The sequence below is a fragment of the Poeciliopsis prolifica genome, unplaced genomic scaffold (assembly GCF_027474105.1).
Source record: "Poeciliopsis prolifica strain line A6 unplaced genomic scaffold, Auburn_PproV2 SCAFFOLD096, whole genome shotgun sequence".
Lineage (NCBI taxonomy): Eukaryota > Metazoa > Chordata > Actinopteri > Cyprinodontiformes > Poeciliidae > Poeciliopsis > Poeciliopsis prolifica.
This window is the reverse complement of record NW_026562471.1, coordinates 942,101-968,012: the sequence shown is the minus strand read 5'-3', so window position 1 is coordinate 968,012 and position 25,912 is coordinate 942,101. Positions and strand designations below refer to the sequence as shown.

The following is a 25,912-nucleotide window of genomic DNA, read 5'->3' as shown; positions in this document are numbered from 1 at the left end:
CCACCCCCACTGTGAACAGTGTTGGTGCTACACCGCTCCTGAGACGCAGGATGGTAGACCAGAATCACCTCGAAGCCATACGGAAGTCTTTCTTCATGGCCCCACCAAACTCCTCCCATGTCCCGAGTTTTTGCCTCAGCAACCACCCAAGCCGCACACCAATTTGCCTGCCGGTACCAAACAGCTGCTTCCGAAGTCCCACAAGCTGAAAAAGCCCGATAGGACTCCTTCTTCAGCCTGACAGCATCCCTCACTGAAGGTGTCCACCAACAGGTTTGGGGGTTGCCACCACGACAGGTTCCGACAACCTTGCAACCACAGCTCAGATAAGCTGCCTCGACATTGGAGGCACTGAACATGGTCAACTCAGACTCAATGTTCCCCACCTCCCCCGGGACGTGTTCGAAGCTCTGCCGGAGATGGGAGCTAAAGTTCAATCTCACAGGGGACTCCGCCAGACGTTCCCAGCAGACCCTCACAACATGTTTGGGCCTGCCAGGTCTGCATCCTCCCCCACCACCGGAGCAACTCACCACCAGGTAGTGGTCAGTGGACAACTCCGTGCCTCTCTTCACCCAAGTGTCTAACACATGCGGCCGCAGATCCGATGAAACAATGACAAAATTGATCATCGAACTGCGGCCTTGGGTGTCCTGGTGCCAAGTGCACATATAGACACCCTTATACCGGAATATGGTCTTCGTTATGGACAATCCGTGACGAGCACATAAGTCCAACAACAGGACACCACTCGAGTTCAGATCGGAGGGAGCGTTCCTCCCAACCACACCCCATTGCACATGTGAGCATTGAAGTCCCCCAGCAGAACGAGAGAGTCCCCAGGAGGGGCACTCTCTAGTGCCCCTTAAAAGGACTCTAAAAATGTTGGGTAGGCTGAACTGTAGTTCGGCCCATAAGCACAAACGACAGTCAGAACCCATCCCCACCACCCATAGGTGGAGGGAGGCTACCCTCTCTTTCACCAGGGTAAACCTCAACGTACAGGCACTGAGATGGGGAGCAACAAGAATGCCCACCCCTGCCCGACGCATCTCACCGTGGGCAACTCCAGAGTGGAAGTACATCCAGCCCTCTCAAGGAGACTGGTTCCAGAACCAGAGCCATGCGTCGAGGCGAGACCGACTATTTCTAGCCAGAACCTCTCTGCCTCATACACCAGCTCTGGCTCCTTCCCCACCAGAGGTGACATTCCACATCCTAAGAGCCAGCTTCTGCAACCGAGGATCGGACCGCCAGGGCTAAATCAAGGAGATACAAATATTTATCCATACTACATATATTTTTTTACCCTTATCCAGATCTTGAAAATTCCATATCAGTTTTCATGGAATTTCAATTACACTGCTCCAACAATTTCAAGATCTTTAATCGGAAGGCTTTTGCTACTTAACAAAATATATCTGGGGATAATTATATCATTTTTGCTTGTTCTATAAACATATTTTTTAAAAATCTAAACAATAACATTATCAGAACAACAATAACTTCTTTCCTGTGTTTAGCTATAGCCGCATTGATTACTGCAACAATGTCTTCACAGGTCTGCATAAATGAAAATTAATCGTCTAGTTGCAGCTGATCCAGTGCGCTGCTGCTTGCCTTTTCACTACAACAAGGAAGATAGAGCACTCACACCACTTCTACAAGAATAGACTTTAAAATATTGTTGCTTGTTTATAAATCACTTAACTGCTCAGCACCACAACACATTAAAGCTCTGTTGTTGCTGCATCAACCTACCAGACGTCTCTGGTCTTCTGGTTCTGTCTGCTCTGCATCCCCAGAAACAGAACCAAATATGAAAAAGCAGAATTCAGTATGGAGTTAAATTGGTTTCACAATTATTCAACCAAAATTACCTAATCTCAAATTAAAAAAAATAAAATTGTGATCAAAACTTTTGGAACTGTAATGATTCTAACACAAAAAATTGTTTAAAAAATGTTTAAACAAATTTTTGTCTCATGAAGTGAAAAGGTTTTTTACAAAAACTTAGTTGCGCATGTCAGAAATCGTTGGTTGTGATTTTCTTTTTTTAGGCTGTGCTGCTCAAATTTTTGCTTGCGAAATCTGAGAAGACGAATATGAACATCCTGGGTTGGACCTAAAGACAAACGACGTAAGACAGCACTGACTTTATTGGTTAGCACTGACAAAAGTGGATGACTGACTCTGCTATCTCAGCACTCTGTCCTGAACTGCAGAATTTGCAGCTTTGTTTTGGACGCAGGATGTGAAAGTAATTTTCACAAAATTACACCATTAACAGCTATGAAAGTGTCCGTCCTTTTTTCAAAGAAATCTTCCACAACTTATAGGACAGTCACATCTTGTCCCCGTTACCATATCATGCTAGCTAAAGTGCATAAACAAGGCTTGCGTAATATTCATCTGTTTTTGTTAAATTCATTAACCAGCACACTTTATCGATTTACATTAAGAGTTGAAAATATCAAATGTATCTGGAGGAAATATGTGTTAAAAACTGTTAAATATTGTCTCTGTGTGTGTATTAACTAGGACTGAAGCAAAAGTGGAAAATGATTCTGGACCACTGCACCAGTGTGTATTTAGGTCCACGTTAATCTGCACCACATATCAAATGACTGTACAAACAAATTATTTACCAAGCACATGATCAGTCCTGTGGATGAGAGGAGGCAATGTAACTCTTGAATATATATTTTGTTCCAGACGCAAAATGGAAACCAAGCTGGTAGAGCATAGAGTGAAGTAGGATAGTCACATAAGTTCTGTCTTTTTTAATGGTAATTGTTGTGTATGTCTTGTATTTAGTTTAATTTCAAATTATATGTAATATACCTTTTACTGTGTTATGTTATGAAATTAAAATGGTGTTCTCCTATTTCCCTATCCGAGAATGACCAGCAGAGTTCAGCTGAAGCAGAACAGCGCTTGTAGGCATTACTGAACAGAACAATTCCTCCAGCTCCTAGAGAGGTACAGAACCTGTGGATATAGATCAGCAGGAGTCTATATCCTGCTGCAAAGAGATGGCCAGGTAGGGAAGTAAGTATTGGTCAGGTGTATTTGGTCAACTGTATTTCTGTAAGTCAGTTTCTAATATCTCTTCTTTGGTACACTTTTGTATTAATTTTAGTACTGCTAATGGGCGTACTCTGTACTGTGTTTGTTAGTAGTTTAAATTGATTTGAGCGACATACTTTCATAAGAATATTCAGGTTTTCACATGTATTTTCTAAGTACTAAATGTTTCACTTTACCATAACACAGTAACTTGTGTTTACACCTCTGTATTACACAAAATGTAGTTCTGAGGAAGAGCTGCGTCGTGAAGGCAACGCTCTATCTACCCAAGTGTTTTGCATAGCTAAATGGCTGCCAAAGAGATTAAAGAATTTCTGAATAATGCAAGAGTCAATGTATGTTTTTGATGAGGGAAAACCATTATCACATGATCTAAAGCTCAAAAAGGTAGATTTTATCTAATACTTTTACCCTTCGAAATGTTAATACAACACAGTAGTTTTATCAAATATATGATCGTGTGACAATCTCAAACTTTGTCTTGTGATCAGCTGCACCAAGTGGGTCAGTACAATTAGGCCTACAGAACAAAAGATATAAGATGAAAGCTTATGTCTAAACCAAAGCCCTTCTTGTTGAAAAAAAAAAACCATCTGATTTAAAACTAACACTGTAAAATTAAAGATAATGGTCACTTAAATTCCTATAAGCCTTGGCCAGATTTCTCTTCAAATTGTTTCTTTGAAGGTCTATTCTCCCTCGTCAAATAGAAAGCAATATGTCAGTAAGGTCATCATCCCAGTGATTCTTTCTTGCCCCACCAGCTATCAGCACATCATTTTTCTTGCTTTATTTGTGTTTGTTGATTTCATAGCACTATCACAGAATCTGAGATTGTCAGGGTTCAAGTTTTAATACTATAATGCATCTAGATAACTATTATACCATCTTTTAACAAAAGCATTAATAACCTTCCTAAAGAGGCATGGAGGGCCTTTCATCGCAGTTGTTTGGTGCCTTGAAACAAATTATTTAAATTACTGCTCAGTTAAAAAGTAATCCCACAGTTGCTTCTTTAGATGAACTTTAACAATTATAAAAGAAACATTAGCAAACGTGCTCAAAATAAATTTACGTATTTTGTTCTGGAATGATGCACACATGCTTCAGCAGTTTAGTTGCTTCATTTTCCTCTTAGGCAGTTACATCAATTTCTTTTATTCTGAAGCTGTAAATGTCTTTGGATTTGTTAGCTACAGAGTAATGAAATGACATGAACATTACACTGTGATGCTAGAAAAGTACCTGTCCCTCTGAAAAACAGAGGAGACGGTTTAACAAAATTACCTTACAAATGAACTTACCTCATCCAGCTCAGAGATGTAAACTGGTCTCTCCTCAAAGCCAACAGGCATGGGTTCATTGTATGGGATCTCCACCTCTTCATATATCTTGTTGTTTTCTCTGTGGATACCCTCGGGTAACAGCAGCTAAATATCACAGACAAAACAAAATGCTAAAGACTCAATAAATGACCTATAAACTCAAAGTAATAATTTTAAAAAAGTTTGGAACAACATGTTCACTGATAATCCAGAGTATTCTTACAAAAAGGGCCTGACCAAAACATGATGTGATTACAATACGGCAGTTGCTGCAGCTAAGTTTTGTCACGGTAAGTTCCACTGGTTTTTAGCAAACTTATATTCGTTATCTCGGCCGTATAATTCATCCGTAAGTCCAAGTTTTGAGGTTAACTGCATGTGTAATAATTTAGCGATGCCTGGGACTAATATAATGTCGAAAATATAATGTTTATTTAGTGGCAACAAGATGGAGCGGCAGAGAAAACAGCTGTCCGGGGTGCAAAACAAAAAAAGGAAATGGGATAAAGATAAAGATGTTGGCGGGATAAAAAAGCCTTTCAGTGTGGTTGAAAGTTAGTAGGCAAGCTAACTAACTTTCAACCACACTGAAAGGCTTTTTTCTTTGTTCCTTGTCAAGTTCACTATAAGTGGTAGTCTTAACATTTAAAAAAACCAAAAGGAGTGGTCTTTTATGGGTGCGTGCTCAACAGAGATAGCAAAATTTAATTGAATCAACAATATTTCTTGTCTCTAGTTAACTTACAGAATTAGTTTCAGTGTCCTGCTAGTGAAAAGTAGTCATGAGAGGTCCAACATCTCTACATGTTAAATATTAATTTGTCATACATTTCTTTCAGGTTGTGACAGGGTTCTGTCGCTTGTCGAGCAAAAACATGGATTGAAAATGTTTCACATAACTTGACAAATACACCCCTCACTTCTTTGAGATTTTCAAGAGCAAGGGGGGAAGTGTTGGCCAGAAACTTCAGATGTATCTGCAACAAGTCAGACCCGAGGTGAGTTTCTCAGATACAAAGTCATTATTTTATTATCATGTTGGGAACAAAATACACAACCCCACTGTGTATGCAGAGCTGTTAATTGATTCTTCTTTACCACAGGAGTGATGTGTGTTTGATATGACTTTTCAAAGTACAGATTTTACTGCGAAGCGAACGGCAGTGCTCCGTGGCCTTCCTGTGATCCTTGGAGATGAGAACACAGACTTCTTCGAGACGTGCTTTGTAGGTCATCTTTATTACATTTTTATAATTCCACACTTAATTCTGCTCCTTATGTGACTTTGATAGCTTTAGTTTCAGTTACTGTTCTTTCACTCGGCCTGAATCAGTGCTACTGTACTTCTTACATGATGCACTGATGAAATATCCCCAATCAGAAAACTTTTAGTGGTTCTCTGCTGTCTTTCGAAAGGTTTCAGTTGCAGTTCTCTAGCGTTACACTATGTGAAACCCGAATGTCATCAAGAACCAGAAAGTATAATAAATTTCATTTAGCTGATGAAGTGCAACATGTAAAAATGTTGTGAACTTTCCCTTCCAACATCATCAACACTTATTATCACTGACACTCTTGGGAAATGTGCTTGCTGTACTGTCATAGAAGGCTGATGATGAGTGGACTGCCATAAAGTGTTATGTTGATATGTAATTGTGGTGTTGCTTCTATTGTTGTTAGAACTGCGAGGACCCAGACGTGTCTCACACCCCCATTGGAATCCTGACCATCATTCCTGAGGACAGGCAGGCCTCCCCTGATTCCTTGCACCTTGAGTCTTCAGGTTCTGCCATCATTTTGGAAGGAAGTCTTGTCATGAATGACCTTGGAAATCTTCCACATGCCATGTGCTTGCTCTTTGGACTTATTTATGCTCTGAATTATGAGTACACTCAACAAGTACATCTTTGATTTTATCCAAAGGGTGCTTCTCTCACTTGGACATAAATCCCTAAAACTGAAAATACAATCACTCAAAAATCTTCTGATGCAATGAGTGACTGTGATGTGACATTACGGATCAACATTGATACCTTTACCTTTTTTGGAAAAGTGATTTTTATATGTTTGATTCTTTTTTGTGGGAGGGAGCCTCATTGCACTTGCAGACTACTAAATGGTATTATGTTAATGAGGAGAAACATTACTTTACTTTATCGATGTTATGATAAATGTTAGGCTCTATTATTGAGAATTGAGTGTTTGTTTCACAGCAGTCAACAAAGACATTTAAACAGGGACTCTCAAAGTTTTAAAAACGGGGGGCCATTTGAAGGATTCAATATTAGATTGAAGGCTGCCCTAGAAAAAAAGTCATGTCATTTTTTTTTCCTAAAAAAAGTCTATGGAAAACTTTGTTTCCAGGTTAGTGTGTGTAGAGAACCCTGTATTTAAAGGTAAACTTGTTTAATTATTAAACCGTTTTTCCATTCAAACTGTTCTCTGTTGGCTCTTTGTTTCAATAACTTAACACTTTTGGTTCTTTTTACTTAAACATATCAAGGCAATCGGTTTCCTGATATTTTCCAAGTAATGTGAATGCTTAAATGTGTAAACGTAACTTATTTTTATGAGTACTGCTTAATTGACATAACTCGCAAATTGTAGTAGTCATAATTGACATTTTATAGTCAATCTTACTAATGATTTTGAGTTAACAGCACTCACGGTTACTGCCATTATCTGAGTGGTCTAAACATAATTATTTATAGCTATAACACCTTATAATGAATTAGTTACTTTACTTGGAGATTTTGAGGCAATCGGTTTCCTAACTTTTTTTTAAGTAAAGTGAACTAATTACATTTTACAGAGTAGAGCTTGTGAGTTTTAGGTCTGGTTCACATGGCACAATTTAAGAATTCTCGGCTGATATTTCCAAACCTCTGTGACCACACATGAGACAATAAAAGTACAACAGGTATGATGTGGTGCTAATGCCGTGTGTCCAGCCACACAACAGGAGCCACACGCCACACATTTTTGTGATGTTCGTGAATGAACCGATTTCACTCACGAACATCTCGATTCCAGAAGAAAATCCCGTAAAAACCCCAACATACCATACGTGAATTTAGAGTAAACAAACATGGATGTAGAAGCAATAACGATAGTTTGTGGACTCATTTTAAGCGAGCTAGTGTCAGACCGAAGCCCTGACTGAATGAATAGCCTTGTTGTTATAACTATATTAACAGGTCAGGTTAATGATAGCTGAAAAGTTAACCAGTTTATCAACTGTGGTACCAGTTTCGCTCCAGTTCCTCTCAGTATCATTTCTGTTGATATTCCTTGTACGAAATGCTGTATAAACATTAATGCTGTTTCCACATATCATGTCTGATGTTCAGCAGACTCTGTTGCGCAATTAGCTTCTTGGGATTCCCCTCCGTGCTTACATCACAGCACTTTCTGATTGGCTACCCATCACATTCAACAGGCTGCATTCTCGCTCCCAGTCACGGAAAACCCCACACGCTGCCACAGTCAGGTCAAGACAAACCAATATGTTGAATATACACGATGTTCGATTGGAGTGGTCTGGACATTCTACATAACAAACCACACAGGCAGGATGATCGGTTACAATTATCACAAACGACCATCTTAGAACTAGGAACGTTTGAAGATTGTTGTAAGGGAAAAAGTGAGGCAAAAATTTTCAATTGTGCCATGTGAACTAGGCTTTAGCGGGCACATTAAATAAAATCCTCCCAGTAAATTGGACATTATGCTGCGAACACTTAGCTTCCGTCAACGACTGATAGGCAGATGTGTGAGCGCTATGCAACGCAAATAATAACCCGGCCCGCTAAATAATAAAATCAAATAATATTTACATGCGTCAAGGTAGATATTTTTTCCTTGAAGAATTTTAATAATTAAGATATAATTCCAGGAATCATTTCAGCCCTATACCTGAGTATTGTTGCTGACCATTTCTTTATGACCATGACATGAGGCCATGGTTATAACAATGAGTACACTGTATTCATCTCCTGATGGCTACTTCAAGCAGTATAGCACATCATGTCATAAAATGTGAATCATCTCAGAGTGGTTTCTTGAACAGGACAATAAGTTCACTGAACTGCAGTGGCCTCCAGTCATCAGATCTTAATCCAGAAGAGAACCTTTGGGATGTGATGGAACAGGAGATCCCCTTCATTGATGTGCAGCCAATAAATCTGCAGAAACTGCCTGATGTCATCATGTCAACATGGATCAGACTCTCTGAGGAATATTTCCAGTACCTTGTTGGGTCGATGCCATGAAATATTAAGGGGTTCTGAAGACAAAAGGAGGTCCAACCCTTTTATGGAATGCCCTAGCCTTGTTGTAGTCCATGTAAGAACCATTTTAATTTGGGTTGTTTCACCTAAAAAATGTCAAAATGTTTGACTAGCTTTTTAGTCTTTGCCTTTTTTAGGATATATTAACTTTTCAAGGAGTTAATGGTTATATGAATTGAGATAAAGGAACTTATATTAATAACTTAACAGAAACTATTTTCAAAACATTCTAACGCTTAAAGGTTAATGGAAAATAAGCAATAGTTCCAATTTTGTGAAAACCAAAAAACTCACCCTGGCTCCTCCAACAAATGCAGGTGCTTTTGTTGCTTCAGCATAGCTGTCATATACATTTGGATAACGGATTCTTTCATAAACTCTTTCCCTGGTTAGGAGAGGTTCATTACGTGCATTCAGCAGGACATGTTCTCTGTAAGAGAAAGATGGGGTAAAAAGTTATTTGTCATTTTCTTTCTAAGACATAATGAAATTGGAGTACTATCCTCGGTGATAAGTAAATAAAGTTTTATTCAGTCCCTATAGTACAGCATAAGGGTGTGAATGTGTCTGCAGGTGTTAGAGAAAATGGAAGGAGGACAGATTAACTGGTACCAAAACACCAGGTATTAGGTGTTACAACTTTGAAAATTACATGCCAAGCTTGTGAAGGAGAAGAGCAACTTAGTGTATGTATGTGATTAACTGGATCCACACTGAAATACATTACAAACTGCATGAACCAGGACAGTTCATGTCCGGCTAGCTTAAAATGGAAGCCTATGTTGAAGGGAACCGAGTTGATGGTCCAGATGGGTCTCAGTGGCACATCTTGTGTAACATTTGAATACAAAAGAATTATGCATAAAATAGCTTCACCATAGAATTATCTATGCTAGCAAACTCAATGAGTTTTTTTAAATCCCGTGACCAAGTGTAAAACCAAGTAAGTGCTTGTTTAATTCGGATGGTACTGTTCGAACATACCAGTATCATCTGTGTGGCTTTCTTGTGATGGTCATATATGTTGAGGACCAATGAGCATCTTATCTTGTCTGCCTGCAAAATTGTGATATTTTGGTTCTTGGTTAGGGAATTATATTGCCTTCTTTTTCTATAGTCTGAGGGCAGAAAGGGAAGGCTTAGCTCTGGAAACAACTGGAATATTTACCCCTAAGTTGCCATGCTTCCAGTGCCAGCTTGACTATCAATTTGTTATTTCTGTTCCACTTGTATGAAACAAAATGTGTCTTATAGTACTTGTGCAGAAATAGCATGCATGCATGACAGAACCAGAGACATTGCAGCAATGAGCACATATTCACTCCCCATCCTAGTGGAAATGTTCACACCCAATCTGAGTAAAAATGAGCTTTGGAGGTTCTCAATGAAGTAAATTGCAAAATACTGATAGCTCATAAATATTATAGCTATTAAATATGCTAAAATGGCTTTATGTTTCTGAATATAACCCTTCCACCTCATCCATTATTCAAAAATAAATGCTTCTGTCAATGGATGATTAATATAAAGACACAAGTGAGAGGCATCACTTTTTTGCTTCCACACTGCACTGAATTTAACCAGGCTAAGTAAAGAGATCAATGCTCCTTTTTGTCACCCACTAAAATTAAACTTTCAAGATAATCTTTCACAGGAAAGGACATGTGACAAGCTCCAGAGTCACTTTACTGTTGTTTTTTGACCGTTTTATTTTCTTAGTTGGATTTTTATAAAGCTGAAGTCGGCAAGCTCCAAGGAGTTTGCCAACTCCGTGTAGCTAAAGCAGAGAGACATATTTAAGACAACAGAAAAGTGAGAAAGAAAGTTTAGAAGTGATGTACCGCTGAGCTCTCATCTCTTTTGGGTCAAAGATCATGACAGCCTCTGAGAAGTCACCATCATCACTTCCTTTGGCTCTCTTTTTCTCTTTCTTTTCTTCTCGCCGGTAGATTTTCATCATTTGTTTCTCCTTCTCTGACTGAATGATCACTTGGCAACCGTAGGCAGGCTTGGTAATTTCACCACTGACCTTTTGGCTGACATCTGTGAAACAGAAAGACATTTGTTGGAATGTATAGTAAGTTATAAAAAGCTTTACCTGCACTTGACGTAATGCTGTATACCTTTAAATAAAGGTTCAAAAGAGACTAAAAGCCAGAAAAACACAGCAAAGCCTGAAACACGCTTTTCAATATTGTATTATATGCTTGCATATAACAACAAAATGGCAATCTATTTAATATGGCCTTCATGCAATAGGAATAACCTCAGCATCATTAAGCATCAACACCCAAAAAATTTAATTCTGACTGATCACACAAGAGCCAAACCAAGATAATAAGATTGACTTTTCTTCATTATCATTTCTAGCTCCAGTGAACATGGAGTTGGCAATGCATGGGTTAATGTTTCCCACTATAGTCTCCCCAGTTTTAGACACAACAGCTCAATAAAGGGCAGAATTGCTCTTGAAAACAGATGAGATCTGATGATTGCACCAGCGCCTGGGCTGATTGACTGAATGATTTCTTCTTTATCTCGTCTAGTGGCTCTACCTACTGCACAACTCTCCACTCATTCTAACAGCTCTCCTCTTCCTGTCACTCTTAGCCTCCCTCCCATTACCTCTTCCGCACCCAACCCCTTTAACTCCGTCACCCTCTATGCACCAATTCCTCTGTCCAAGTCATTCTCCATCCTAAGCGATCACGCTCTCGGAGTACTAATGTGCCTTATTCTGTGTCTCTCACAAAGATTGCCTCCAAATGTGCAGGATTCTCATTTCCTCGAGTGATCATGGTTGTATGATTGCAGTCAAGAGCACCACCAGGACAGTTTGTGTTTGGTTACAAGCTGATTTGAAGGTTTTTTTTGCACATTTGAAGTTGTAGTCTTTTAGATAATTATGGAGTATTTCTACAATCAAACGTCAGATCATTATGTATAATATAAAAATGTTCTACAAACTATGAAGGTTAGAAAGCTGTTAACCAGACTTTTCTTACACACTCCTATACATGGAATTCTTAGAAACTTGACAACTTCTCACTAAGCATCTTGATTCTTAAAATATGACACCACCACTATGTTATATCATCAGTGCAAATGACACCTCTGATGATCTGGCTGAAACTGGCTCCCACCTTCCAAATAAAACTCTGCTACTTATGGCCTTCATTTCCAGACACATGAATCTCTTGGTTTTGTCATGTAAGTGACTGAAAACTAACGGGGACAGAGCCTTTCAGTTAGTGGCTCTAAGACTGCGGCTTCGTTTTATTGACTATATGGAGGTTTTTTAAAAGCCAACTGAAAACGGTTTTACTTTCACAGGATTTTGTTATTTTATTATGTTTATTGTAATGTTTTGTAGTACAGCAACTTGCAATTTTATGTCTTCAAAAAGGGCTCTATAAATAAACTTCACTTATTAAGTCATTAACAGTCAAATACTGACCATTAGGGTTAATTTTCCCTAAAAGGAAAATCTTGTCCCTATAGAATCTAAGTGAAAACTTCTACATCACTGCATATCGATACATAACCTCCTGTTAACTGCAGCAAAGTAAATAAAATTGACACAGATTATCAACATTGCTTTCATAACAGTATCAACCCAACAAAACCTCTACTCCTGTACAGGAAGGAAAACATCTGCTGTGTCCCCCTGAATGACTACAGCCCCACTGCAAACTCTCATAACAGCAAGACATTTTGAGCAGTTTGTCAAACGACATATCAGAACCCACCTCTCTGTACTGGTAGAATGGTACAAGTTTGTCAATCACTCCACTTGTTGTAGAGTGATTGACTCTACTTGTTCAGGGGTCACCAACCTTTTTGAGACTGGGAACAGAGTAACACAAAGGGCGACTTGTTTGATACAGACAGAAATTTTCTTGGCTCAGCCTTTATAACAATAGCATATACATGTATAAATATGATTACATGCTGCCTGGTCATATTAATGTTAGGGACTACTGACAATAGTTATCAGGGATAACGCTCTTTACTATTAACAAAATTGTGGAGAGAAGAAAAAGATCTTTGGTCCAAAACATTTTGTACGTAGCGCACATCTGTGTGAGTTTGTGGGGGTCAAAGCCCAAATCTTATTGGTCAGTTTGCTTTTCCTTCAGCCATTCATTCAATCTCCGCTCATTCATTTTGTGCTTACAGGAAAAGCGCCAAACCACGAAATAAACAAAAGCAAACGGACCAATAAGATTTAAGCTTTGGCCTGCCCACACCCACAGACTCAGATGTGCACATGTAAGATTTTTTTTTTCCCTACAATTTTGTTCATTGTGAAGAAGGTTCAACAATAAAAATTTCAGAAATTATTATTTTCATTTTTTACATCATGAAAAATTTTAAGATGGGCAGAGCGAGTGCAGCCGTACAGCTGCAAGCGCAGCTGCCCTCCGATAATATCCTGCAGGCCTCTGCGCATAGTTCTGAACTTTAACCATAGAAGAGATTTATCCATAAAGCAATTTATTTAAAAAAAATTATTTAATTTCTATAAAAATTCTAAATATTAACAAATTAAGTGGATGGGAAATAAAATATCTAGAGGTATGACTCCAAAAATTGCAGTTAGAGCAGAAGGGCCAAATTTAACATTGTATATTTCTGAGAATGTATTGAATATAGATATCCAATGGATATGAAGTTTTGAACACGCCCAGAAAGTGTGAATAAGGGAACCCATTTTTGACTTGCATCATTTACACAAGGGATCAGATCCTGGACAAAACTTAGCTAGCTTTTCTTTAGAGATATGTAACCAGTGCAGGACCTTGAATTGAATGAGCCCATGTCAAGCGCATACAGAAGAGGTCACAGAGAATAGATTGCCAGAGCTCATCTGTTAATGTAAATGCAAGATCTTTCTCCCAAGATCTTTTTCTTAATAATGTAAAGAGAAAGAGGTTGTAGATCTAACAGTGTAGTGTAGATGGTTTTTTTGTAGAAAAGTCAGTGATATGGTTTTGGCGTCTCAGCAAAAAGGTGCATGTGCATATGGCTCGCTGCAAAATCCTCTAAATTAATCCATAAGTCAGATTATTATTATTATTAGCAATTTCCCCTGGTTGGCTAACAGGAAAACAGTTACTGGTGATCATGCCACCAAAAAAATGCCAAACCTGTCCAACAACCGACTGAGACGGTTCCACAAGAGAATGCGGCTAATGGACCTTACCAAGCTCCGCCCACAACCAACCTAGAAAATTCAACGTGGCCGAAAGTCTCACAAAACAAAGCCTCGCGGAGCTTTGATTCTTTGTAAACATGGTGTCTTTCACTAGGACTGATGGTATTTCTGAGTCGATTATTTCATCATTTCTGCCGGATTTTCACCAAATATGAGCTACAACAATGGACAGAGGAACTAACAAGTTTATGTCATCTTTTTGTGGATGCCTCCCACATTATGCTCGTCACAGCAAAATGCTTTTGGTCGATGAGGAAAACATCTAAGTATAGCTGTGGACAAGATCACTGATGTTGTCCACAGCTTCAATAACAACAGATCACTATTGTTATTGCAAGGCTGGGTAAGTCGGGCATTCATCGTTTTGTGGGTTACTTTTGAAATAAGTGGGTGATTCCAGTGGTTTGGTGGCAAATGTTTGAGTGTGCCTAGGCCTGATACACTGTAACAGTTTAGTGAAAAGCCTTTTTTGCTAAAATAAAATCTTTACAGTTACAGAACACATTGCATACTGATCTGTTTAGCTAACATAAGACTGCGTAGCAGACAGGTTTCAATGTGTAGAAGTTGTAGCAGTACTGCCGTTATGCTATACTTAGCTAACAGGTGTTTGTTAGGTTTTTAGATAAATATAAATATAAATATTAAAGATTAGGAGACTTTAAGGGCTGAGAAACCTTTGTTTGCCACCGGAATATGCGTTTCTTGGTTTGTCACATTGGAGACGGATGGCCAGGGTGATAGTTGGTCTGACAGGAAGAATGGGTCATTTTCATATAACCCAGTGTCTCGGGAACTGATCTTTACAACCCCAGCGGGGGACGAGAACTGAACCAGAGAATCCCGGAAATGGAGCAGGATGCCTGCAGTCACAATTGCCCTGACAGGAGGACAAAAGGAACACAGATGCCAGATTTGACACCCAGCAGGAGAGTGGATCAACGACTAGATGTCCAGAGAAACTAGTTTTATGATGACTCAGATGCATACGACAGCTGAAGTTTTATGGTCCAGAGAGACAACAAACAACTGTAACTTCAGGACATGCAAAGACAGTACCTTGAGAATGTGTATTCTGTTTGCCGCTCCTTCTATGCAAATGTTTGTAATTAAGCTACGCCTCAATGTGATAAAATATGCAGTTGCAGAGGAACACGTCAGAACTGGTCCGGAGACAAAGATAACAGGATGTCTCTGGGTAGAGTTCTCCATTCAATTGGAAGATTGCATAAGAAAATTTAACTGTCTCCCTGTGTCCTTATTAATGTCCAGCAAGATTGTTGGGTAATAGATCCAACAGTGTTCATGATGGATGTGTTTATTATTGATTTTCTTTTTTTCATACAGAAAGAAAGCAAATCAATAACACTTCCATCAGCACACTCTCTTGTTTTTGTTGATCCTACGAAGGTTGAGCTGCTCATGTGGTCGTGCACAAGCTTTGATCCAAGGCATTCTGCTTGTGATTTTGGAAATCTGTGAATTTTACTACCACAAATGAGCCGGGATGAGGATCAGTGCCTCCAAGTCCGAGACCATGGTCTTGAGTCGGAAAAGGGTAGAGTGCCTTCTCCGGGTTGAGGGAGATGTCCTGCCCCAAGTGGAGGAGTTCAAGTATCTCGGGATCTTGTTCACGAATGAGGGAAGAAGGGAGCGGGAGATCGACAGAAGGATTGGTGCAGCGTCCGCCATGAAGCGGGCGCTGTACTTGTCCGTCGTGGTGAAGAGAGAGCTGAGTCAAAAAGCAAGCTCTCGATTTACCGGTCGATCTACGTTCCTACCCTCATCTATGGTCATGAGCTTTGGGTAATGACCGAAAGAACGAGATCGCGGATACAAGTGGCCGAAATGGGTTTCCTCTGTAGGGTGGCTGGGCTCTCCCTTAGAGATAGGGTGAGAAGCTCGGTCATCCGGGAGGGATTCAGAGTAGAGCCGCTGCTCCTCCACATCGAGAGGAGCCAGTTGAGGAGGCTCAGGCATCTGGTCAGGATGCCTCCTGGACGCCTCTCTGGTGAGGTGTTTTGGGCACGGCCCACAGGGAGGAGGCCCCAAGGAAGACCCAGGACACACTGGAGGGATTATGTCTCCCGGCTGGCCTAGGAACGCCTCGGGATTCCCCAAGAGGAGCTGGAAGTGGCTGGGGAGAGGGAAGTCTGGGCCTCCCTTCTTAAGCTGCTACCACCGCGACCCGACCCCAGATAAGCGGTAGACGATGGATGGATGGATGGATGGATGGATGGATGGATGGATGGATGGATGGATGGATGGATGGATGGATGGATGGATGGATGGATGGATGGATGGATGGATGGATGGATGGATGGATGGATGGATGGATGGATGGATGGATGGATGGATGGATGGATGGATGGATGGATGGATGGATGGATGGATGGATGGATGGATGGATGGATGGATGGATGGATGGATGGATGGATGGATGGATGGATGGATGGATGGATAAACACAGAAACATGTTTAACTCGTGTCAAAGTATTTCTTTGGGATATAACATGGAATGCACTGAAATAAATAAAGGAACTTGGGCAATACGTTAATTTTTATAGATTTGACACGGCTTATTAACGATAGTGGCAAATTATTTCACCTTTGAAGGTCTGACTTAGTATTTTCAAGAAGTGGTACAAAATTCTTTTTGAAGAGCTCTTTATATTTGTGAGTAGCCTTGACATTCAGGTAAGTCACAAAATCTAGTTTAACTTTGAAAGGAAAGTTTGTAAATGAAATCTTCCTAGCTTTAGAGTTTATACTAAGTAATTCACTATTATGCAAATTTAATTTGTAATCTGAAACAGTGCCGAATTGTACAAATATAGAAAGAGCATGGAGAAGACAGCAAAAAGGATCCGAGACATACAGTAGCTGGAGTCTCAGCTATTGAGAAACAACTGCTTCCTGAAGGTGTTCGTGCTTTAAATTTTACATAATCACTAAAGATTGGCCGTGACATTTGCACCAGTTTGACACTACAAAACTTACCTAAAGTTGTCTGTGCTATAAACAACCATCCTCCACTGCTAATAGAGAAGTGCTGATCTGAGCAAGGCGACTGTTAATTTGATTTTAATATTTGGAAGTGTGGCCGACATGAAAAAGAAAGAAAATAGGAAGAAAAAAGGATAGAAAAGGGGAAGAAAATATTTTTTTTAATAAGGAAGTAAAGACAAACACCTACTTTCAGTTGTAGAGTGACAAGACTTCTGACGAAACATGTCAGCTTTGACTTTACAAAGTCAGTATTCACAAGAATTAACACCTCTTAAGAGCAACTAACTCTAAAATAGACTACTGAAAAACAAAGCCCAACAATTCATGACTTGAAATGATCATAAATGCTTTAGAAACTTAACTACCATCAGATTGATATCTGATCATTTGAAAATGAAATGATTATTACCTTGATGTGATGTTCCTAAAATGTCCATTCTGACAGAATGTGTCTCCACCCCCAGTGAAATGTGGAAAGGAGCCACTGAGAGAATCTGTTCTCCTGTAAACATGTGAATGCCAAGCTGTGCACTCCAATTTAAAAGCTAATCAGGAAGAGACAGGCATTCCTTCTAAATCCCACTCTTACTCATGGCATGCAAATAGTAGAAAATTTAATCAGCCTTTTTTAACCCCTCATGACTTTACCCTCAGTCGTCAAGGCAACACTAATCTCAAAAGCTGCCTGCCAAGTGAAATTTCTGAGGCTGATCTGGGTTCTTCAAAATTTCCGCAACACCAGCTGAGTTTTAAGGTACCATATAAGCATAAACACAAATGTAACTGGTTGTGTTTGGTTTAAAACGTGTCAAAATAGCTAGTTATTCTGCAAGTTAAATTAGCGACTAGCAATCACAGAAACCATTTTGCACATATTTAATGCAGCAGAAAAACATTTATAAGGTAAAGAGACAGTAAGGTGGAATGTGAAGCACTGTGGAGTCCTCTGGCTTCAAAAAGCGCAATACATGTACAGGCTGTTGAAGTACGATTTTACAATACAGCAGACACCAGCTCGAAGTAACTGTCTTTACTGAGTCCTTGTTATCAAGATACAAAAATTGAAGAGGTGGGGTATTTAATCACTTTGCATCAATTTTAATAAAAGCTGAGGAAAGCATGAGAATAAATGCATGATCACAACCTAATCTTCCATTTATTTTGCTTAAATGTCACCTAATATCTACAACATACTGATGGTCATCTTCAATGATCATCATTACATCACCATGTGCAATATTGCATCTTGAGCACAATATTTGGTCGGATCCTGTAATACAAATTTTGTTTGCATTTTTTTGGGCCTCATTGATGGAACATTCACCTACTCCATGGAAACACTTGACGTAAATTTTCAAAGGTTAAGATTAGGGATGCAAGTTATCGATTTATGAAAATAAATTGATCTAATGTTGGTCAATCTCATTGATCGACTAACATTTAATTGATATGTGGCCATTTTCTTAAAAACTCTCCTGCATCAAGGTGGTCAGCCATGTTTACATAACATGAAGAGGTACTTTTTCATAACGCTAAATTTATAAAAAGCACATTATATATACACTATATTACCAAAAGTATTGGCTCACCAGCCTTGACTCGGATATGAGCATAAGTGACATCCTGTTGCAAATTCATGAGGTTAAATATGACATTGATCCACCCTTTGCAGCTAGAACAGCTTCAACTCTTCTGGGAATGCTGTCCACAAGATTTAAAGAGTGTTTATGGGGCTTTTTGACCATTCTTCCAGAAGCACATTTGGGAAGTCACTTAATAATGTAGGACAAGAATGCCTGCCTCTGAGTCTCTGCTCTAATTCATCCCAAAGGTATTCTATCAGGTTGAGGGCAGGACTCTGTGCAGGCCAGTCAAGTTCATTGACCTAAATTCTGCCATTCATATCTTTATGGACCTTGCTTTGTGCTCTGGTACGCAGTCATGTTGATAGAGGAAGGAGTAAGCTCTTAACTGTTCTCACAAAGTTGGGAGAATGGAGTTGTCCAAAATGTCTTGGTATGCTGAAGCATTCAATTTCTTTAACTGGAACTATGGGGCAAACTCAAACCACAATCAACCCCAAATCATAATCCTCCCTCCACCAAACTTTACCCTTGACACAAAATGCAGTCAGACAAGTACCCTTCTCCTGGCAGCACCCAAACCCAGACTTATCCATCAGATTGCCAGATGGAGGAGCATAATTCGTCACGCCAGAGAGCACGCCTCCACTGCTCTGTAGTGGCAGCGTGCTTTATAGCATAGCATCTGACACTTTGCATTGGACTTGGTGACGGCTTGAATGCAGCTGGTCACCTTGGAAACCAATTTCTTGAAGCTCTCTGCTCACTGTTCCTGAACTAATCTGAATGCCACATGAAGTTTGGAGGTCTGTAGTGACTGACTCTGTAGAAAGTTGCCGACCTCGTCGCACTATGTGCTTTATCATCCACTGGCCCCGTCAGGTTACGTGGCCTACCACTAAATGGTAGGCCACGTACCATGTAGTGGTAAAAAAGGAAGTTCCCAAAGACTTCCTTTTTCTTGTAATACAGTTGACAGGTGACTGTGAAATATTTAGGATTAAGGAAATTTCACAACTGGATTTGTTTCACCGGCAGCATCCTATCATGGTTCTACACTGGAATTCACTAAGCTCCTGAGAACATCCTATTCTTTCACAAATGTTTGTGAAAACATTCTGTTGGATGGGTGAGCAAATATTTTTGTCAATATAGTCTTTATTTAAATCACCAGATGTATTACATATGACTGAATCAGCAACCTCTTAAATTGTGGAATAGGAAAAGAATAAAATGTGAAACGTTATTTCACATGAATAGAGACAGACTTTCCTGTCAGTGTCAAAGAAATGGACAAACTGTGACGACAGATCTGCCAGGCAGCACAGCTGAAAGAGTGCTATTAAGGTATAATTTAAAGTGGAAATATTATCATTTTCAATTCTTTTTCACATATAAATCGTTCATTTATGGTATACGTAAAGTAGTGGCAGAGTACAGAGTTCAGAACAGGACAGTACAATTCTGTGACGTCGTGCGGAGAGAACCACCGACTTCTTAATATAAACAAGAGCAAGGAAATGGTTGTCAGTTTTTGCAGTAAGAAAACACATTTGCTCCCGATCTCCATCTCAGGGGCAGATGTGGAGCAGGTAGACTGTAAGCTACAGTGGACTATGAACACTGAGTTGCTCTATGAAAAGGCCCTGAGCAGACAATTTTTTACGAAAGCTCAGGTCTTTTAACATCTGCAGAAGGATGCTCTTCATGTTCTATCAATCATCAGTGTGTAACCTGGGCGTAAACATGTATCTCCTCAATTTATCTGATGTCCCACAGTAAATCTTGCAAAAGTGCTAACATACTATAAAGTCTTTCAAGACTTGAACAGCCAATCGCTGTTGAATATAAGGGGTCACATTTTTCTACCGCAGCCTAACTGCGGTAGAAGAATGTGAAACATTAGAAGGAGCAGAGCTGCAGGTCAGTTCAGCATTGTGTAATAATTTCACCTTAATTCTATATGATATTCACACAAATGTGCTGAACTATAGGAGTCAAATATCATGAGCCGAAATGAGATGTCAAAACTCGGGTGTGCGAGATATAAACAGCGGAACTGGTGAGTGTTTCAACAAATAACTCTGGAAGAGATTAATAAAGCAATTTTAAAATGAAAGGGAATAAGATGGCAGGTGAGGATGGCTACCCAGTGGAGTAGCATAGAGACTTCTGAAAATTACTCACTCCACTGCTTAAGGATTGCTTTAATCATGTACTTTCCAGAGGGGAAACGCCACTATCTTGGAGAAAAGCAGTGATCTCAGTGATTCCTGAGCCAGGTAAAGATAAAGCAGAATGTGGTTCATGCAGGCCAATATCAGTTTTAAACATTGATTACAGGATGTTTGCAACAATACTGGCTGAAAGGCTGGAATTTATAATCCCAGAAATTACAGACACAGATCAGACCTGTTTTGTTCACAACAGGCAAACCCATGACAATGTGATGGGTTTGCTCATAGATCGATTGAAAACCACAGACTCGATAGCTATCAGTTTCGATGCAGAAAAAACATTTGACTCGGTGTGTTGGAACTATCTTCATTTAGCTTTGGAAAGATTTGGCTTTAATAATCAAATTATAGGTTGCTTTTGGTTTCTTTATGAGTCACCCTCTGCCAGGACTAAGATTAATGGGAATTTATCAAATAAAATACAATTAGGAAAGGGCTGTCGCCAAGGCTGCCCCCTCAGCCCCACATTGTTTGCGCTTTTTATTGAACCTCTATTGCAAGCCATCAGAGAACACAAAAACATTATGGGTTTAACCATTACAGGCACAGTGCACAAAATATGCCTCTACGTTGATGATGTGCTCATAACGCTAACTAATCCGGAGGTCGGCCTACCTAATCTTCTTTCTTTACTCAAGACGTGGCACTTACTCAGGGTATAAACCGAATCTGCAGAAAACACAAGTTCTCTCATTTAACTATCAACCGTCACCAAGAATTCAGAAATCCCCAGGTTCAACTGGCAAAATAATTCTATAAAATGTCTGGAGTTCAAATTCCTGCAGTTACTCAACCTTTTTGAATGCAATTCAAAAAGCACTGACAGCAGAGATTTACAGCGATGGTCATTGATACCTACATAATCAAATATATATAGTAAAGATTAACCTTTTACCAAGGGTTCTTGATGTTGTTCAGACTCTGCCTATAAAGGTACCTAACACGCAATTTCGCGATTAGGATAGAATAATCTAAAATTTTATCTGAGCCAAACAAAAACCGAGAGTACAATTCCAGGCACTACAACTGTCAAAAGAAAAGGGTGGATGGGCTTTACCACACCTAGAGGATGCAGATGAGTGTATAAGTTGGTCGGTGTGACACAACCTGTGAAGCTAAATGGAAAGAGACAGACTGGTCTTACAGTGATGTGCATCTACAGTCCTGGCTCAGAGATAATCATCTTATTAAAAAAACATAGATTCTGACCAATACCCTTATGGATAAAGGTACCGTTAGACATATGGCATAAAATATTACAGTAAGTAAAAATTGAAAGAAGTGCTTGAACTTTAAGATGGCCTGCTGATGATAGAGATTTTTTCCCTGCAAGAATGGATGAGATTTACACAATGGTCACAAAAAGGTGTAACAAGTTATTGGAAGACTACAAGCAATAGTGAATTAAAAAGTTTTAAACATAAATTACTGATTTAAACTGCTGAATGGGATCAGAGCACAATACGTTTGTACACTTCATAATTAGACCATGTACTGGTGACACATGAGCTACTAAAATTAAGAAGCGTGAAAGAGAAAGTTTGGAGGACGAGCGTGCATGACTTAAAATAGTTGGAGGATTATTGTGACAAAGCCAGAGCTCTTCCCCCTCATCTCCAACTTATCTTGAATAAGAATCAGAAGATAGCTGTGGCAATGAGAAATTAACCATTAGATATTGGTGTTATCTTTCCACCAATATCACTATAAAAATCTAGCACCTACGCTGATCATATAAAGGATAGGACAAACAAAAGAAGGAAAGCATTGAAATAGAATGCATGCAAAAATCACGCAACACAACTTTCCAGGGAACCTTACAACCAAATAACTACAATAAATATTTGTAAATGCATATTTTACAAGACAGTGTGTAAACCCTTTCCAAATGTTTTGTGAACTTTAAAGAGATGTCCAAGGTCAGCTCTAATTCTTATGAAAAACAAACAATGGCTATTGTGCAAAACCAGAAGAGTATGAAGATTGAACTTATAGTCTAACCAGTCACATTTGGTCATAAAACATCACCTCTATCCTACATAAAATAAATATCTAAGATGGCATTAGGTGGAAGTAATGCCATACAAGGCAGGCTCTGAAGTAAAAATGAAATTCACTCAAGATGACTGAAATGACAGCAAACATGTCAAAGCCACATGTGCATCAGTATATTAGAAAAGTTAATGTAAACTGTAAGAACAAATCAGATCCCAAAACTGCCATAATGTCTCACCTGGTAGGTATCCTGTCTGTTCATTTGGGATGGAGAGAAAGGAGTCAACAATAGCTGTTCTGCTCTGCAGGAGGGTGGATATCATCTCTAGGCCCTCTGGTCCCAGAAGTTCAAACAGCTGAGGGAAAATAGAGATGGAAGGGGTGTTACACTCTGTAGCCACACACATCAAAACATGTAAACACATCCAATGGTGACCAACAACCAACACAGTACTTCTGCAAAGGCTGGACACCTGGTAATTGCCATCCGCCTTATGCAGAATATGCTCCACTGCTTAGTCTCACAAACATAACCACATAGCACTTAGTCTCACAGAAAAACAACAACAAATCCTGCACAGAACCACAGAATTAATCTAAATGCTCAGCAAAGAAACTCTTTATTCATTCTAGTTAAAGGACAGTTAATGTGACTGTGTATAGTTTTGACCGTGAAATATTTCTTTTCTTTGGGTTACTTTCAAAACTTAGTTTTTTAGTCTTTTAAATCTGCACAACAGAAGATTCTAGACATATAGATATAAATATATTTTTGTTTTTATTTGGACTTAAACTGTCTAATCCCAATTATTTTGCTTAATATAAATGCTGACTATTTAAAAGATTGAGTTTCAATAAAAACAATCCCAATTTTGGCCAATACCAATCTTTTGATCTGAAATGTTGCAAAACAACTGTTAACTGCAAATGTGCAGGCATGACCTGGTGGTTGGCTCTGTCAATCAAATCTCTATCAGTACAGAGCAAAAGAGGACAGTGGTTGACTATGAGACCTTTGCTGATGTAGATAAATCAGTAGATAAGATGGGCTTCACATATAGGTATCAACTGATCTCCGAAAATTAAGGAAATTGGTACATACTTACTGAGCATGAATCAATTCAGATGGCCCTAGTGGCCTTCCACTCACACTGACTTTTATGAACACAAAAGTAGTAGCTTAAAACTCTTTTTGTAAATTGGTGCCAGTACTGAAAAGAATTGAGAAATGTGATATTGAGGCAGACCTCTTTTCAACTACAAATGTTTTCTTCCACAATCCATGTGGCCCTCTTCCTATTTTTTTTTAGAGCTGAGGCGTGTTGCTCAATTGGTGGCATGGAGATTCACAAGGCATATTTTTCCTTTCTTTATGAAGTCTCATGAATTATCCACTTGGAGTTATTCGATTAGGTGAGAATCCCGCAGGGACAGATAAGCAAACTAGTTCTTTCAGATAGATTCTGGCCAAATGAAATCCTACAGGCAAGTCCAATTCTAAAGCGTCACCGGTGCAATAACTCCACATCTGCAAGGTTACAGGTCAGGAGAGAAAATATGAGTTTTCTCTTGTCATATTTCTATTCAGCTTCACCCTTCAATTTTTCAGCTGGTATATAAAAAAGGCCAAAGCATTATTGGAATAAAATCCCCAACAGGCAGGACAGGAGCACCTTGAGATCACCTCAAAATGACAATATCCACTTCAAAACACCTTAAATCCTAAGTAATTACAACAACAAATACAAAGTTTAGACTTTTCAAATAAAATTTTGAATTAGCCAGTCTTTCTCAATATTAGCTATTTGCAACCATCAGAACGTCATTAACCATTTGTTCATCAAGTTCAATCATACGTTTTAAACCTTTTAAGGGACATTTAAACCTTTAAACCTTTTAAGGGACATTTATAATGTCCCTTAAAAGGAAAGAGAAAAGTCTGATAACTGAGATCACAAACAACTACTTTGAGAAAGAACCACCATTAACTGCCTAAGTGACGTGTTTTCGATCTGAACTGGGTACAAGATGGACCCTAACTTAAACATCACACTATAACACTGCTTGCTAATTCTCAAGATGTTTGTTCTGTGTTGTAACATGATTAGGTTTAGAATGACTGAACAATTACAATTAATTTGAAAGATGACAGTCTCCCCTACAAAACGCAAATGGCAACCAGATGGAAATAAATGGTTAGCGTTTAACAGTGGGACCAATACCAATTTATCAAACAATAACTAACACCTATGTGTTAGTTATTGATTGTGTGTTAGTTAGTTATTGAGATTACCCATGCGGTAATCTCTTTTTCAGTTTCTTTTGAAAGAGGATGGAGGATATCGAACAAAATGAGGTAATTTGTAAAACATGTTATAAAACTATTGCCACAAAATTATACCACAAATGCATTTCACCACCTAAAAAGACTATTCTTTTACATGCCATTCGTAGTTCCATTGCCACGGCAGAATTATTCCGTTAAAGTGAAACCAAGGTATGATTCATTCAGTGCTATGCAATTCGAAAAACACCTCAAAACCACTGATTCTTTTTTTTCCCACTCTGTACCTGATGAACAAATGGTACAACCAACAATGTTACAACTTTGTGGCACAAAGTCGTATCATAAATGCATTTCACCACCTAATAAGACTATTCTTTTACGTGCCATTCATAGTTCCACTGCAGCAGCAGAATTATTCGGTTAAAGTGAAACCTAGAGATGTAGGTATGATTGATTTAGTGGTATGCAATGGAAAAAATAATGCAAAACCACAGATTCTTTTTATTTCCACTCTGTGTGGAAATAAAAAGAACGTAGACTTGTTGCCATAGCAACTGACAACATTTCATGCATCAAGATTCAGCAACAAAAACACTCAAAAATTACCCCCACAAATAACAAAATATTCAGTTCGGTACAGTTTTATGTTTTTAGGCTTGATGCATATTTCGCGATTATTAATAAGTGATATCTGTGGTATATTAGTTACTGCTGCTATTAGCCAAGCTAACTCAGTGGTTATTGATTAGCCAAATTAAACAAATGCTTCACTGATGATCTGTCAGATTGTGTGTAGGTTGCCATTTCTATTTTTAAGCTGAACCAAAACACCTTATTCCACAGCACATCTATGTGTTAAGTTTGTAAAAGTCAAGC

At 39.0% G+C, this 25,912-nt stretch overlaps 1 protein-coding gene across 4 annotated transcripts in view; it reads right to left on the bottom strand.

Annotated features, from left to right (window-relative positions):
* ascc3 (activating signal cointegrator 1 complex subunit 3) overlaps positions 1-25,912 on the bottom strand; it is a 177,321-nt gene that overhangs the window by 132,100 nt on the left and 19,309 nt on the right. For all 4 annotated transcript variants that reach the window (XM_055023204.1, XM_055023206.1, XM_055023207.1 and 1 more), the window contains 4 exons: positions 22,988-23,105; positions 10,549-10,750; positions 9,002-9,137; positions 4,395-4,520 (listed from right to left, as the gene is read on the bottom strand). In XM_055023204.1, the coding sequence (XP_054879179.1) occupies positions 4,395-4,520; positions 9,002-9,137; positions 10,549-10,750; positions 22,988-23,105 (582 nt within the window). The remainder of the gene's footprint in view (positions 1-4,394; positions 4,521-9,001; positions 9,138-10,548; positions 10,751-22,987; positions 23,106-25,912) is intronic.